General features: G+C 42.9%; 1 protein-coding gene across 3 annotated transcripts in view; it reads right to left on the minus strand.

Moving 5' to 3' along the window:
- Positions 1-12,131: 12,131 nt before the first annotated feature.
- The window catches only part of MAGIX (MAGI family member, X-linked), a 30,728-nt gene continuing 27,084 nt past the window's right edge, over positions 12,132-15,775 (minus strand). For 2 of the 3 annotated variants that reach the window (XM_088137815.1, XM_025176828.2), the window contains exon 11: positions 14,274-14,412. In XM_088137815.1, coding sequence (XP_087993941.1) covers position 14,412 — 1 coding nt within the window. In that variant the 3' untranslated portion in view covers positions 14,274-14,411. Of the gene's footprint in view, positions 14,413-15,775 lie in introns of all 3 variants that reach the window. The other variant, XM_015890954.3, reaches the window with a different exon arrangement.

Genomic DNA, 15,775 nt, shown 5'->3' on the forward strand with positions numbered 1-15,775 from the left:
TAACCTTAGCTACTGGCAGAGCTGGATTTAGTCATTAACTAAACAAGCTACAGCTTAGGGACTTGGTCTATAAGAGCCCTTCAGAATTTCTGATTTTTTAAAAAAATTTGCTACAGTTCTATCATTTCATCCATAAAAGCCTCCCTAAATGAAGCCCTTCAGTATGGCTCACCCAACTCTCATGAACTGATTAAGATAGGCTTTGTTTCTGTGTGCATGTGTATCTTCTGTTCGAACTGGACTCTTCCTCATCGTATCGTGGGTTTTTAATGCATCTTGGTGGCTGCCTTGCCAAGTTCAGCTGACAGAGTTGTCTATTGGTGCTTGCCAAAGTACAGCCTCTACAGCTCCTCATAGCCTCACTCTGTTGATTGGCCCTTTGCCCTGACAATCTCCTCTGCTTATCTAATTTCATATTTAGACTTCCTGTTTCAAGTGCACAAGGACCAGTACAAGGTAACAAGCTAAAATGTCCTTGAGATGAGCTTAGTTCCTGATGACTTCATTTTACTGGCAACAAAATGGAAATGATTTATCATTGCCTTCCTATGACTTTTTTTTTTTTTTTTACTCTGCAGCCTAGCCTAACATAGCCCATAGTCTTGGAATTACCTGGTGGCCTCCCATCCCAATAATATCCACTTCTAGCTTTGCTTTACTTTCTGAGATCAGTCAAGATCAGCTAGATGTGGCCACCTAGGTTCAAAGGTTGAGAGCAAACTGGGGGAAAAATAAGAAGAAAGCAAGTGTTACTTCAAGCTGTGATCAGGGAGGGAAACTCAGGATCAAGTTGATACTCCCTGAATGATCTTGGACTCATGGTTGCTACTCAACCTAGTTGGCTTTACAAATTCCAGAGAGTAACAGAATTAATCTGTTGCAACAAAATGTCAAAAGGTTAAACTAACATGTGCATTTGTGAAAGTTTTGCTGCATCTCACCATTGTTAGGGAAAATCTGAACTCTCAGCTGCTCCCTGTTCCTTTTCCAAGGAATTAAATAGCATAAGATATTGGTAATATTCAGTTTGTTCCTTGGAAGAGAAAGAGGAAATTAAATATAAAGGAAATAATTTAGAGATTTTTTTTAAAACGTATAACCATATTTCTTTGCAGGAGAAACAATAGAAGAAAATAGATAGAATAATAGCCTTGTGTTCGGAAATTCTAAATGTAAGGAATGGATAATATAATATATTTATCTAATACAATTTAAAATAGATCCACATTGTGTGTCCTTTAGGATACTGATGAATTACATCTTCCAGAATCTCACTTGCTGGCTGGGGCTGATGGGAGTTGTGCTTGTGTGTACCATGAGAAATGTCAGAAGAGGGAAAATTGATTCAATACAAGTAGAACAAGAAACAGGCAGCTGACTGACCTGTCAGAGTTTGATTGCTTAAAGATTTCCCCTCTGTTTGATGAGTTGGGAAGAGGGAGAACTCTACCTAAAGCATTTCCACAAAAGTGGAGCTTCTCTGGGACTGGCTGTCAATTCTACCTTCTCTTTCCTAGAAACCTCACTAGGCTAAGTTTGACTGAAAGCCTTGAAGAATATTTGCTGCTCAACGGTCCAAGTTCCTGGTGCTCAGAAGCCACCCTGTGAAGGAGAGATTGGCAGCTCCTCCTCTCCGGAGTCTCATCTCTGACATCTCTTCCTACCCCCCACCCCACTCCACCCTGCCTTTCCTCTGCCAGCTACAGTGCCATTCTCCCTGGTCTGATGCCTTTGTTCTATCTCTGAGCAAGGTTTTTTTTTTTTTTAATCAGCCGTCTGAAAAAAATGTTTTTAAAGAGTAACATTATTTGAAAAATGACCAATATTCTATAGGATATATTGACAAGTCGCTCAACAGCTTAGGAAAGCAGAGTGCATGTAACATGATCATATGTAGGTTTCTTGTGCCATGTTAAGGTTGTCAACATTATAATTAGCTTCTGTAACAGTACCTTTTGCAAATGCCTGTTGGCAAATATTGATATGATTTGATGATGGGAGAATATATTTTTCTAGGTGCCAAGTTCTTGCTGTTTAACATAGATAACAGGACTCGATCAGGACTTCTAACTGGTGGTAAAATATTTAAAATCCAATCTAATCAAATAGGGTGGAGAAGTTTGACGATTGCCTGTCTTAGCTTCCTGTCTTCAGACTGCAAACTGAAAGGAGAGATTAGGAAAGTTGGTGGCTTCTGAAAGGTTTTAGCATCACCCATTTTTGAAGGCTGTACAAGTTTCATTGGAAGTAGATTTCACTGCATTGAATAAGGTTTCTCCATTCAACCCAAGGATCCAGGAAAGTCCTAACCCAGAGCCCCACCCTGGCTCTGCTGTTGCTCCTCCAGTTATAGCTAGGAGGAGGAACTCTGTGCTGTCCAACACAGAATTAAGTGTCTTTTTAAGATCATTTGATTTTAGCATTAGATTGCAGCCAATTTGACTAATTGCCTGTGTCAGAAGCAAAACAAACAGTAGTTTGTCAGTTTGTAATCATTGTTATTTTAAAAAAACCCACCAACTGTCAAGGGATTATGGAAGTCAAAGTGGAATTCATCTGGAAGGCAGCAGGTTGGGAAAGGCTGATGGAGTTTTTGCTGTGGGTTTTGTCAAGCCTCCCCTTTCCCCTATTGTCCCTCTGTCTCTCTTGGCAACAGAAGGGCTACCTTTTCTAATGTAGTTTTAACAGCCTCCTGTGACACTTAAATTAAACAGGCAGACTTTTCCATGTGGTCTTATCTTCATGCCAGGAAAATCTCCAGCTGCTTAATCTCTCTGTATTCAGCTATTCTTAAGAATAAGCAGATGAGCAGGAACAGAGAAATGGATGGCAATTCTGTTTCATTTTAAACTCTGAAGTACATTCTCTGAAATAAAAATAGGGGTCCACTGTTCTTGGAAAGCTACTTGTCTGTAAGTATCTGCCAGCTTCCCCTCACAGTCAAAGAGAGGCCAACACATCTGGCATTTTGTTAGATTTTGATCCTGTCTTGGACTACTGTACCAGATTTGGGCTATGCACATTTAGATGACCACAAGGTGGCAGCAAAGAACCAGACTTTTCTGTATCTCTGTACTGCCTTCTAGTGGTGGTCCCAACTTTTGCAGCCTAGATGTAATTGTCCTACACAAAGAGAAAAAGAATATGCCAGCCGAACTAGCCTGTGCAGTGAACACCTGCATTAAACATACAGATACAGTGGCTAATTTGAAAACTGCCCAAGAGGACGTCTGTGTAAGGATTGGAGAATTCGTAGTGTGAGAGAAAGAAGGCACACCATACTTTTTAGGGTGCCCTCTCCAAAGTGTAATTGTGCAGATACTGTACACTGGACTCTTTTTTTCCATGTTGGCTGGAACTTAGAGTTGTAGCTCCATGAACCACAAGGTTTGGGAAGGCTGATTGAGACATAATCCCTTTTTAACCAGGGTTGGCTTGCTCAAGAGTATGGTATCCCCACCTACCTCATCCAGTCAGAACACAAATCAGTCTCTTTCTTTCTTAGACAGAGCAGCCAGAGCAAATCATTCTTCTCTGGCAACCCCACAATGCTCAATGGGCATCTTCCTTATTTGTTCCTTCAGAGCTGCCTCATGTGGGGCAGATTAAGGCCACTCATTCCCCTCAGTCAAGGAGACCTTAACTTCTTATTCACCCACTGGTTGTGGTCCCTGCCTGGTCTTATTCTGTCACTTGGGGCCTATTGATGGAATTAATCCTGGTTTTCCAACCCTTCCTCCCCCCCCCACCTTATCTGCAGCACTGACAGACAAGTGGGTTCTGACTTATTTTGGAGTGTGGTCAGTTGAAGAGATCTGATTTGATCATGCTCTTTACCTATAATGCAATGCAATGGGGTGGCAACCTTTCTTGGCATGAAAGTTGCCGTTTCCCTTTTAGTGGGGTGCTAAGGGTCACACTCTCCAAAAGTGGAGAGGACAGTTTAAAAAATAAATAAAAGCAGGGCTGAATCTAGAAATCCCCCCCACCCAAATTCCAAACTTAGTGCTTTCAAGGCATGCCATTATATTAAAAGTGTTGTAGTATTTTATAAAAGCATTAACATCTGGGGAAGCCACAGGAGAGCATAGCACAATATGTCAACCCAGTGACTGGTTTCTGCATTGAAAGCAGTGTTAGATGATGGGATATGAACAGAGAGGTTCTCTCTTCAGACTGGCTTGTTGGTTTAAGTATGCAAAGACCCATTTCCTTCTGTGGCCACCCAGATTCACTGATTTACACATAACTGTTTCCAGATTCTGAAAAGCACTAACTTTAGCATGCTTCAACACTCTCCGCACAGCAGTTTGGAGGGCCGATACAAAGCTCATGTTCTGCTATACTGTACCCTATATAAGGACACAAGGACCTACCTTCTAATTCCTTACTTGGTAAAACAGCTGAGAAATGCTGATCTTTTTTATGTACAGTTGTTATCAGATGAGTATGATTCAGTGTCCTTGAACGTAGCTAAATTTTGTTATACTGCCTGTAAAATTAGGCAGACTTTGATTATCCACTGACGAACCTACCACCAATTGTAATATTTTATCTTTTGTTTTTACTTTATTTTTATTTTTAGTGTGTTTTTTGCAATTTTGATCAGTGACCGTAATAAAACATTCATTCATTCATTCACTGATTTCCTTCCTCACTTACTACACTGCTATCACTGCTTTCACTGCTCTGAAAGCCAGAGGTTTGTGGATACTTTGTAAAACACAAGTAAAACCATAAGATAGAAGAAATAGAACGCTTAATGTAAAATTTAAAGCACCTTAAACCTATCGCAGAAGAAAACCTAACAATCATGGGAGACCAGAAACCAGGAAAAAGCTATTCATCAGACACCTAAAACAGTACAATATAGAGGCAAGCAGGCTTCTTTCTAGGGGGCATCCCACCTATGGGACTGCCATTGAAGAGACCCTTCCCTTGTAACCCCCTGCCTCTTCAGACTTGTGGCAGACAGAGCCTGGAGAATACATATGGGATGAGATGCTGTTTCAAGGATCCAGGCCCCAAGCCATTGTGTTAAAATTGCAGCTACAAGGTTGAGTTGGGCATCTGGGATGTAACGTAAAGTTTGCAAATAACAGCATGGGGCTGTTCATTGCTTCGGTCTGTACACCAAGGTTTTATGTAGCTGTCAGAGTTAACAGAGTCTTGGAAAATGATGGTTTTTTCCCCGAGCATTGCTCTAACCCTTTTAAAGAGCCAAATAAGCTAGGAGTTGTCCTGCAACAAATGGAGCAATGCTCAGAGTTTATCGCACATAGAAGAAATCCTCCCACTCCTGAATTTTGTTTGGAGACTCCAAGTCTTGGCACTACAAAACTGGGAGAAAAATGCTTCTCCCTTCACAATTTTATACAGCCAAGATCATATTTCTAGGCCATTGCCACACCACACCTCCAGTTGTCCTTTTTCTCCCCAAAATGTACCCTAATCCTAAGCAGATCCTATGCCTAGGCCCATTGATTTCATTAACTTGCATGCAGTAAGGCTGTATCATGCCTCAAAACAAAGGCTTTGCTTTTTTTTCTGTACCTCCTCCAGCAATATATTCTTGATAAGGTGTTGTAGTGTCTTTGACAGGGCCAACTCAGTGGTAGTACCATAGTTCAAATTGTTAGGGTAATATTTTGTTCAACTTCTCCTTTCTGCTGAAAGCTAAAATTACATTCCCCCCTCCCTGAGTTTTTAATGTTGAATTTTTATGTTTCCTTAATTTTTGTAGTCAATTTTAGGTGAGACTCTTTATTTTGAAATTATATTGAAATGTGTTTTCTTTCCAATAATATGATTTTTGTATTAAACTTTTATGTCATTAAAAATAATATGTGATCAGTGAATTGGTTGTTCTGTTATGTGCTAGTTGCCATTTTATATTTATATATTGTATTTGTTTATTGCTATTTTTTTTAATTTATTGTTTATTTTTTATGCTGTATGCAGCCCAGAATTGCATTGCTTTAGTTGGGCAGCTATATAAATCTTATAAATAAATAAATAAATGAGTATTTTTTAATTTTGCCAGAGGAAGATGAAAATTAATGCAAAACATGGCTCAGTGGTACAGCTTGCTTGTTCCGTGCACTTCCAAAGGAACTTCTTAAGGACACAATTATTTGTAAATTACACTTAAATACTTTTAAATTAAATAAATTATTTTACTTACAAATAGTTGCATCCTTGCCTCTTCTTATTTTAGCCTGGGATTCAGCCTAGGAGCTGGGCTGATTTGCACACTATTGCCCTTGTTCTCACAACATCCAGGGCCAAGAAAGGGTTCCCTGTTTCTGTTTTCCCCATCCTGAAGTTCTCCAGATGCACTGGACCACTACTTCTATCATTCCCAGCCAGCATGCTGGCTGGAAATGATAGCTACCATAATCCAACGCTAGTTTGGGGAGGACTGCTGTGTTCTGTGGCTAATTGGCTAATTCTGTGCTTAACAGACCTGGATTCACATACTTCAGTGTTGTCCAAACTTGGCCACTTTAAGATGAGTGGACTTCAACTCCCAGAATTCCCCAGCCAGCCATGCTGGCTGGGGAATTCTGGGAGTTGAAGTCCACTCATCTTAAAGTGGCCAAGTTTGGACAACACTGACATACTTGGATTGCAGGTGGCTCCCAGTGTACTTGCTGAGGTTCTACTGAAACCACAGCAGGGTGCAGGGCATGTTCCTGCTTGCAGAGGAAATGAAACCAGAATGGCACAGAGAAATGGTGCATGAGCTTTGAAATATCTTAAGTACGGTATAGGAAATGGTATGAGTGGAAATTCTGTTTTTCTCTTGAATCTGCAAGGGCTAATTCATGCAACCAAACTGGAAGGATGAACATATAAGATAATGAAACTGGGCTTAGCTGTACTGTATAAGAAGACTGGCAGGTTTCTATTCTGATCCACACCCAATTGCCAGAAGTAAATGACACACCATGTGAGCTACGATATTAGAAACTGGGCTGTCCCAATTCTCTTTCTGCCTGCAGTTTCCAAATATAATTCCTCCCAAATTAGGGTGAATGATCTGACACCCTCAAAGCTGCCAAATTATTTTAGCGCTAGAGGCAGAAGATCTCCCCAATGTGCTAAATAACTAAATTGCTATTCTTACCTCCAAGTTTGTCGCCTACGGCAGCTACCTTGTCTAATAGTAAGGCCAGCCTTGCTCTAAGGTGTCCACTCTGAACTCAGCCATCTATGGACTCTGGGGATGGCTTTAATCTACAACTTCTCTCTCTGACTATCACTGTCAACTATGACAGCCTCCCTTTTTAAGGATTGTTGAACTACCTCCAAAAGATCTCCAAAAGATTTCTCCAAACAGGGAAGGAAGAGGAGCACTTCCTTGTAAAGGACTGGGGTAGGATGAATGTCACTTGCAAAGATTCTCTTCTGGGGCAGCCAGTTTTCTATATGGAGGCATTTCTGTAAAGAGGAAAGGAAGCCACAGAGAAGTTATAGGCCAGGGAGCCTGCAAACCACCTGATGCTGCTGAATCACAACTCGTGCGTCACACTGGCCCCGTTGTAATGCAACAACATTTAAAGGGCCACAGCTTCCTCATCTTTGATACCAGCTGGTAAGGGGAATCTGAGAAGTCCTTTGCAGGCTGGCTGTCCTCAAAGTCTGCTGGGCACAGGAGAAGGGGGAAAGAGAATGACCGGCACCAGAGGGACAGCAAAAAGGTAGATCCCAAAGAAGATGGAGCAGGGTTGTCAAGATGAGAAATTACTCAAGGAGTAACCTAGTGTGTCAAGATGTTTTTTCTTTTGTCAGTGACTGTACAGTTATAGTTGGTATTCCCTTGCAAACTACAACTGAAAAACCATGCAACGTGTTGTTTTCTCGGGGCATACTTACCCATAGTCAACTGAAGCCTAGTTTACTCAGCTAACACAATTTTCTAGATTTCTCTAGTGCCCTGAACCATAAACTAACAACATCAGACAGGTTTGCCCAACATGCTGGATTGCAGTGTGGTTGGCTAGTTGGTGATTCAAGGGGCTGTACAAACTTAGCTTATAAATTGCCACATATGACAGTCATCACTGCCATGAACCCTGAGAAGTCATAGGTTAGCCGACAAGGGTTTCACTTCCTTTGGAGGAGGACAATGCGGTTGACACACAGGGTCTTTTGCAATATTTCATCCACCAGCAAATGTTCAACCAGAGCATAAGGAGAGACAAATTATTTCCAGGTAAGTATACTTGCAAGAGCAGCTGGTCTGTTAATTCTGTGTCAGAGTCCTATAGCTCCCAGCATCCCAAAAGTATTTATTTGCAGCTCACCCACAGCTTTCAACAGTAATTTACAGGCTTTGGACAGGATCAAAGAGATTACTGGACTGTCCTTAAAAGAGCCGCGGATTAGTGCTGGAGACAAGTCAGGATGACCAGTATTTGTCAGTGCAGTCCCAAAGTTGAATGTGATTTCATGGCATCTAGCTAATTCATGGTAACCACTGTCCTAAGACAGGAGGTGACACTAGGGTACATAGACCCAGAGGGCTTCTGAGAGAGGAGGTTGAGACCTCTAACTTTTAACTCTCTGGGCCCAGTTAAGCCATTAGAGCAGTGTTTCTCAACCTTGGCAACTTTAAGACACATGGACTTCAGCTCCCAGAATCCCCCCCAGCAGGGCTGGCTGGGGAATTCTGGGAGTTGAACTCCACGTGTCTTAAAGTTGCCAAGGTTGAGAAACACTGCATTAGAGAGTAGCACTGGTAGGATCAGTCGGACACTAGGAGAAACAGGGTTTCTCTTTAAAGCTTTTTTTAAGAACAGTGAAATAATATTTGGTGCTTGGCATACAGGCATGAGTCCAGCCTAGGACTTTCCCCCCTATTTTCTTCTTGTTTTATTTTTTGTTTGCTACCTATCAACAGATAGAACAGGTACCTTTAGTATTTTTTTCACTATACTCTGATAGTGAAATAGATAGTTGATTATATCCTGTCCTGTTTTGCTTGTAATTCACAGCAGGCTCAGAATTACCTAACTTCCATGCCCATTTCTGGCCTTAAACCTGAGCTCACAAACAAAATATCTATGTTAATATAGCCTGGGAAGCAGTAAGGGGAAAGCCATAGTATCACTTCATATGGCAACCTGATTCGTATAGCATGTGGCAAAAACAGCCATATTCCACCAACATGCTGAACTATAAAATTCCAAAGCCCATTTTAGCCTAGTTGGGCACGTTTTGACTGGATCAGAATCTGTTCAACCCAGTAAGACTAATAGATTTTGGATTGCTAGGCCACAGTGCTATAGAGCCCTCTGACAAAAAAGAATCTATAATAAATATGGGGATCATAAGTCTTGCTTCGCTAATTAACCCATATGCCTTCACCAATTAAATGCAGCCTCCACAGATTAATGGACTGATACCTGAACTGGGTAAAAGCTGCTAATTAAATTAATTCAATCACATATCTTTTTTTAAAATGGGATACATTTCTTTAAAATGGGATACATTTCCCCATGTTTGGATAGGATCACTTGAAGTGCAAGCAATGGTGTTTAATCTGGAATGTTGTTTTGCCGTTTACAGTATGAAGGCAAGTCTCTTTCAACTTCACCTCAATTCTTCGAAGTCCATGCAGTTCTCTTGATGACAGTATCGTAGCGGTTGACCATCATCTTCGGGGAGCTTTTCAACCCCCCAGTTTAACTTTCAGCCTTGAGATTTCCAGTTAGTACCACCACCTCAGTATTAAGTAGGGCCTAGGTGTGACGGTTTGTGGGAGTGACCTTGGGAGACAGGAGGGAAAGCTGCAGACTGGACAACTGGCATGCAAAAGAGGTCTCAGCCCACAGAGAGGGATGGTGTGAGAAGCATTTCAGAAGGGATCCTCCCTAGTTTTCTGGAGAGTAAAAGGAAAGGAGGGCAGAAATACTTTCAGACTTGCAAGATTCTGTTAAAGTAACCTTATGGAAAAGATAGAACTAGCATCAGTTGTTGTGCTTCTTGTCTGGACTATCCCTCAGGGCTAACACTAGGTAAAATCATCCATGTGATACCACCTGCTGAGACCATCTGCTCTACAGCAGTGTTTCCCAACTTGGCAGTTGGAAGATGTGTGGACTTCAACTCCCAGAATTCCCCAGCCAGCATCCTGGCTGGGGAATTCTGGAAGCTGAAGTCCACACATCTTCAAGTTGCCAGGGTTGAGAAACACTGCTCTACAGCCTGCTTAAAAGGGCAAGCCATAATAATGATGGCAATAGAACTGTATTCCTCAAAAATCCTCATCAGCTCTACACCAAAAAGTCTGGAGGTGACACTCCCTTTAGCTGTCTTTCAGACATCCTTCTGGCTTGCATCATGTTGTTTCCTGAAACTTACACATTACCCCACTATGTAAATCTGTGCTGGATGAACCAGTCTGTGATGTGGAAGGCTGAAGACTTTTCCCGTAACAAATCCACCAGCCGGTATGTTCTCAGCGTTGGGTCTTGAAATAGCAGGCTGACTGCTATCATAAGAAGATTTACTGTTGGTAGAATGTACCAGCTGCTGGCGAGGCAAGATGAAGCTTGCGTTCCATTACATCTAAGGGACACCCGTTTGGGCAAAGCTGCTATAAAGTAATAGGTTATTCACAACTCAATCAGTGGAATCACTTTAGACTCTGCGAAGATCCTTCCAAACTGTGCCTCCTCTGGAAATTGTGGTTGCTCGCTTGCTGGTAGCTCACAGGTTGTTGATTTCATTCTAAAAGGTCCACCCACAGAAGCATATGAAGCAACTCTCAGGCTTCCATATTTTTATGAGTAACTTAGTTAAGCAAACATCCTAGAGAAATGTTGTTTCTATTTTGAGAGGCGCATGGAGGTAAATTAGCTGCTTTTTCCCCTGGCTAACTCTCCTTCTTTTCCAGTGAGTAAACACCCAGAGCCTTCATTCCCCCATGGACTGCCCAAGGCACTGGTTCTGCAGTAAAGGAGAGGATGCCAAAAATTCACAACTGTTTCCCATGAGACTGGGAAGAAAAGATCTCCGTCAACTGCCAGCCATCGAATGCTGAACATACAGTTAGTAATTGCACATGCATGCTCACCAGGGAAGGAAATTCTTCATTCATATAGGGCAGCGAAGGAAAGAAGAACTCGGGCTAGCCCCATATATATATATATATAAGTTGGATAGGCCGCTTTGATTTTTAAACCTTGCATACGAGCTGACTGTGAGCTAAAGGTCAGTCTCCAAAGCTGTGACAGCATACACGGCTCCATCTCTTCCTAAAAGAAAGGCATCTCAGCACGCCAGCATCTTGACTGGAGTGGTCTTGCTCTCGCTCTACAGGGATACGGGCAGATCCTCAAGATGCATCTGTAGCAATAATTCTGCTGCCCAAATTTTGTGCCTTGGAATGTGTGTGTCTAAGTATAAAGTAAGCCCTTCAGGCAAATTAGTAGGTCTTTATTGTGCTTAATGCATTTTGCTTCTTCTATTCTTTGAGAACAGGTGAAGAACTGTGCAGGCAGAAGTTACCATCCCTATGTGAAATCATGTACATCACTGCCCTTTTGCCACTGACCATGGGATGTTTAAGCTCCTCTTTATAGCTTCAAGGGCTAGACATCTGTAACTCTTTAAATTAAAACTGGTAGTGTCCAGATGCTGTATATTTCTGCAGAGTGACATTGTAGAATCTTGGACAATGCTGAACTCAACGTATAGAATGAATTCAAACTTGGTTACGGGTTGGTTCTCACCAAGCAGAAAAATTAACCCAGTAGACGTCCAGCTAGGATGCTTCATGCAATAGTGCATAGGACTCCCAGTCAGCCTGAACCATCCAGGAGATATCTGTGGACCAAACCAGCCTTCTGCAAATGCAATTAATGCAGATGCACATTCCCACGTGCAGCAGGATCATTCGCGCCAGCATGGATGAGCCTGTTCTCATTAGTTGACGGAACACCAGGGAATTATATTTTCTTTTTGTCTGCGCAGGACCTCTTATCCGCTTGGCTCACCCAGGCCGTGCTACAGCAAGTTCGCCAGAAGCAAGTACTGATGTTCGAACCTTAAAGAACACTTGCAGATTCAGAAATGAATTATACATAGCTCGTGGGAGCAAAAGGAAGCCAACAAAAGCAGTTTTAAAAATCAGAATCTTTTAATGTGTAATAATTTTTATAAGATTTACGTTTAAAAAATAATTTGCTTTCCATAACGGCGCGGCACTACAGCTGCTTCCTCACTGTCTTTCCATCTCCAGTTAAAAAGCCAAAAGGCACCTGCAGAATTACTCAGCAACTCTGACCCTGTTGGATCTGTTGAGTCACTGTTGCGTCTACAACCAGCAGAAGAGCCCGCTTCAGTGTTTCATCCCAGAGGATCTTCTATGGATGGGCAACATGCCCATGTTCATTACTTGACACTGTGGGTGGATTTCAAAGACTCTTCCTTCCATCAGAAACAGCCAACCTTGGTAAATGCACCCCAGAGTCAGACCCTGGGGTTGAGGGATGTGGTTTCCATGCAGATTTGTAACCCAGCATTTCTTTGCACAGGAAATGTGGGTGACAGTACTGCTTCTGAAACCTGGCTTGGTGTGCCTTCTGAATGCAATTGGGTTGAGTTCTTAGATGCATCATGGCTTTGGCATGCAGAATGTGCCCGTGAATGACTCCTGAACTTTGTGAAGCACAAGCCCAGCCAAGGTTCAACCATATGCATCCCGCAGACACATGCACATTTCACATCGACTCATGTTTGCACGCAACATGCAAAGCACATGGTATCTCCCCCATCCCAAGAGAGAGAACACAAGGCCGACTTGTATGTCTGTATGTCTAAGGCTTGGGCCAACATCCCACCTCCCCAGTATGCTATGAAGAGTTTTCTACATCAGGGAAGGAACTGACTGGTAAACAATAGATTTGATGAGAAGCAAAGGACTATCAATCAGGTAATTTAGATCAAACTTTTTTCTTGCTTTTCTGACACAGCACTTTCTGCTCATGAGATCTTAGAGGTGCTCTGTCTCCCTTCCTCTCGCCCCAATCCTTTGCAAGGAGCAACTCCACATTTGCTCTGATTTTTCAGCATGGAAACTCACAACGGACAGAAACCAAACCAACCACGCTGGCGAATAGGTGCGCCTGGGACTGGCTGAGGCATGCTGAAACTGCCTGCTGGCTGGCAGCCGAACCAGAGGGGCACAGGCTGATAGGAATCCCATCCAGCAGGCAGCCTGTTTTAGTATGCAGGAGGTTTCATGCTCATTTGCTGCCGATGGCTGCCACTAGCAGAGGGGAGAACACAACTGCATTCTGGGTGGCTGAGCAGAAAAAGGTGCCCCAGCCTACGTAGTTCTCAGCTTGAGTTAAGCCCAGTTCCATGCACATTCACACTGCAATCCTTGTAGGCTGCAGAACATGCTGCAGACGGCCTGAGATCCACCTTGTGCAGAGCAAGATGAGCAATAAGCTTCTCCCCAGGTAACTCGCCTGCCAGCCGTAGTCTTCTCATTGGAGAAACCCCTCAAGAGCCCAGGGCTTCTAGAAATGGCGTTTCAAAAGCACTACATTAGAAAGCTGCAGTCCACAAAGGGTTGGAGACTGTAGAAATGGTGACACCATCACCGTTCTTGGGAAGAGGGAACGGCAGCCGGAGAATAGAAAATCCTGCTGCCTAATTCCAGGAGAATTGCAAGAAGTGGCTTCTGAAAACTATCATTGCATAGTGTGGTTGTGAGGAAATGGGATGGGGAGAGCAAAACGGAAAATGCCTTTGCACAGTGTGAGTGGAGGAGAGGGCCCTGAACAAAAACAAACACTGGAAAGGAGAATCATATGGTCGAATCCAGACGGAGATGGCCAGTGCCGTTAGCCTCAGGCACTGTATACTTCTTAACATGGCTGCACTGAGCCCAGCGGTGCTTGGCTTAACTCCGTCTCTTTACCTCCATGCCCTTCCCTCTCCCTGGGTTGCCCTTTTGTACTTCTTCCTCTCCCTGGCCCATGCAGACCCCCCAGAGGGCCCGGGACAGTCGTTCCTTACTGGGTACGAGCCAAGGCCCGGGGACCAAGTCTGACCGCAATTTCCTGCTGGGCCGGGGGGAAAGTAGCTTGTAGCTGTCACTCTCCCCCTCCCCATTCGTTCCCTGCTTATGAGGCCTCCAACCCTGTTCTCTGTCCTTTTCTTCCTCTCCCTGAGCCTTGCTGGAGGTCTGGTGCAACTGGCCAGACTGGTGGGCTTTGGGGAGCTGCTGCCTGATGTCACAGAGTGCCGCCTCTCTGTCATCTCCATCGCCGAGGTTCTGTCCCAGGTTTTGGGAGACCATGGACCGGTTTGGTCTCCTGTGACGGTGCCTAGCTTTGTCCTCAGCCTCTAGCACCTGCTGCAACTTGGTGGAGCTCTGGCTGAACTCATGATCTAGGAGAAACAGGAGACTGGTGAGTAGAACAAGAGAGATTTGGTTTGAAGAGAGAGTGGGCAGGACAGGCCCTAAAGAACCAAATCCCACTGCCTGTGTCTAAGTAGTGGTTGATATTAGATTGCAGAAATGGTGGCATTCTAGTCAAAACCAGATAAAAGTGGAACCAGGGTAGGCAGCTACTGGTAGGGTGGACCCAGGGTAAAATCCAGACTTTACTAGATTCTTAGATATCTCAGGATTACTTTTTTGGCAGAATATAGTTTACTGGCCAAACAAAGGGACCCAAATATTCAGTGGTTGGGAACCATATCTACTATTTAGAAGTCTAGACTACTGAAGACGTTGCTAGAGGATGCCTTCTCTTAGGAGGATCTGCTGCTTCTTAGGCTATTCCAAGAGACCATCCAGTTTTCTCACTTTACTGCTCTTTGATCTCCAGAATACTTGTCTCTAGAAAGCCCATGGGTTAATTCTGTCAGGACAAGAGTTCTACCTTTGGAAATGATTTCCCTGATCAGTTTAAAGAGATTCATTCAACTATGATGTTGGAGAATATGTCAAAAAACCCAGGAAAGAGTGATCTGTGCACCTTGGCAGAATCTCAGCTGCCTTCTGGCCCTTGGCGTTTCAGGAGAATTTTGTAATAATGTTCTACCAAATGTCTGCCTTGGGTAGCTAACACAGATCTCTTGTCAGATCATGCCTGTTCTAGGCAGGTTGCAGGGAGATTTCTAGATTTTGAGGTTCTTAATGGGCAGGGCAAGTTTTGGTGTGTGAGAGGAAATGTGATTATATTTCATAACATACTAATACATGGAAAATGAATTCGAAATAAACCAATTGAAAAATTGAAAATGAGGGAGTAATAACAAGCAATGATAGCTGTGGGGCACAGTATAAAATATCTAAATTCTGCATTATGAAAGCTTAATTTATTCTATTAATCACTGTTTGATGCAGGACCCTATTGTCCTAGCTCCTTCAAATCCTATCTTCTGCTTTTAAAGATGTTATCTAATATTGGCCCTAAACTTTAAATCTGATCTCTAAGATTCTAATGGCTAGAAAGATGCTTTAAAAAAGAGCAAACACTGGATCTGATGGTAAATTTATTCTAAAAAATTGATCTTGGCAGAGAAGCCTGGGCAAACATGGTTTTCTAACACTATAAATTCTAGTTAATCGGTATCATTGCTCTAAAAATATCACATCTGTCTTCAAACTGACATTCTCAAGTGTATGAATTATGCAGCTAATGCCACCTTCTGCTCCCTTTCTATTGCTATGCAGAATTGAAGAATACACAAGCTTTGGAATAAAGTTCTTTGGGATAATGCTAGGGAAAGAAATCAGGGAGAC

Source organism: Python bivittatus, unplaced genomic scaffold (assembly GCF_059951505.1).
Source record: "Python bivittatus isolate LINGU-HERP-01145 unplaced genomic scaffold, Pbiv_v1 ctg000220_np1212, whole genome shotgun sequence".
NCBI classification, from domain to species: domain Eukaryota; kingdom Metazoa; phylum Chordata; class Lepidosauria; order Squamata; family Pythonidae; genus Python; species Python bivittatus.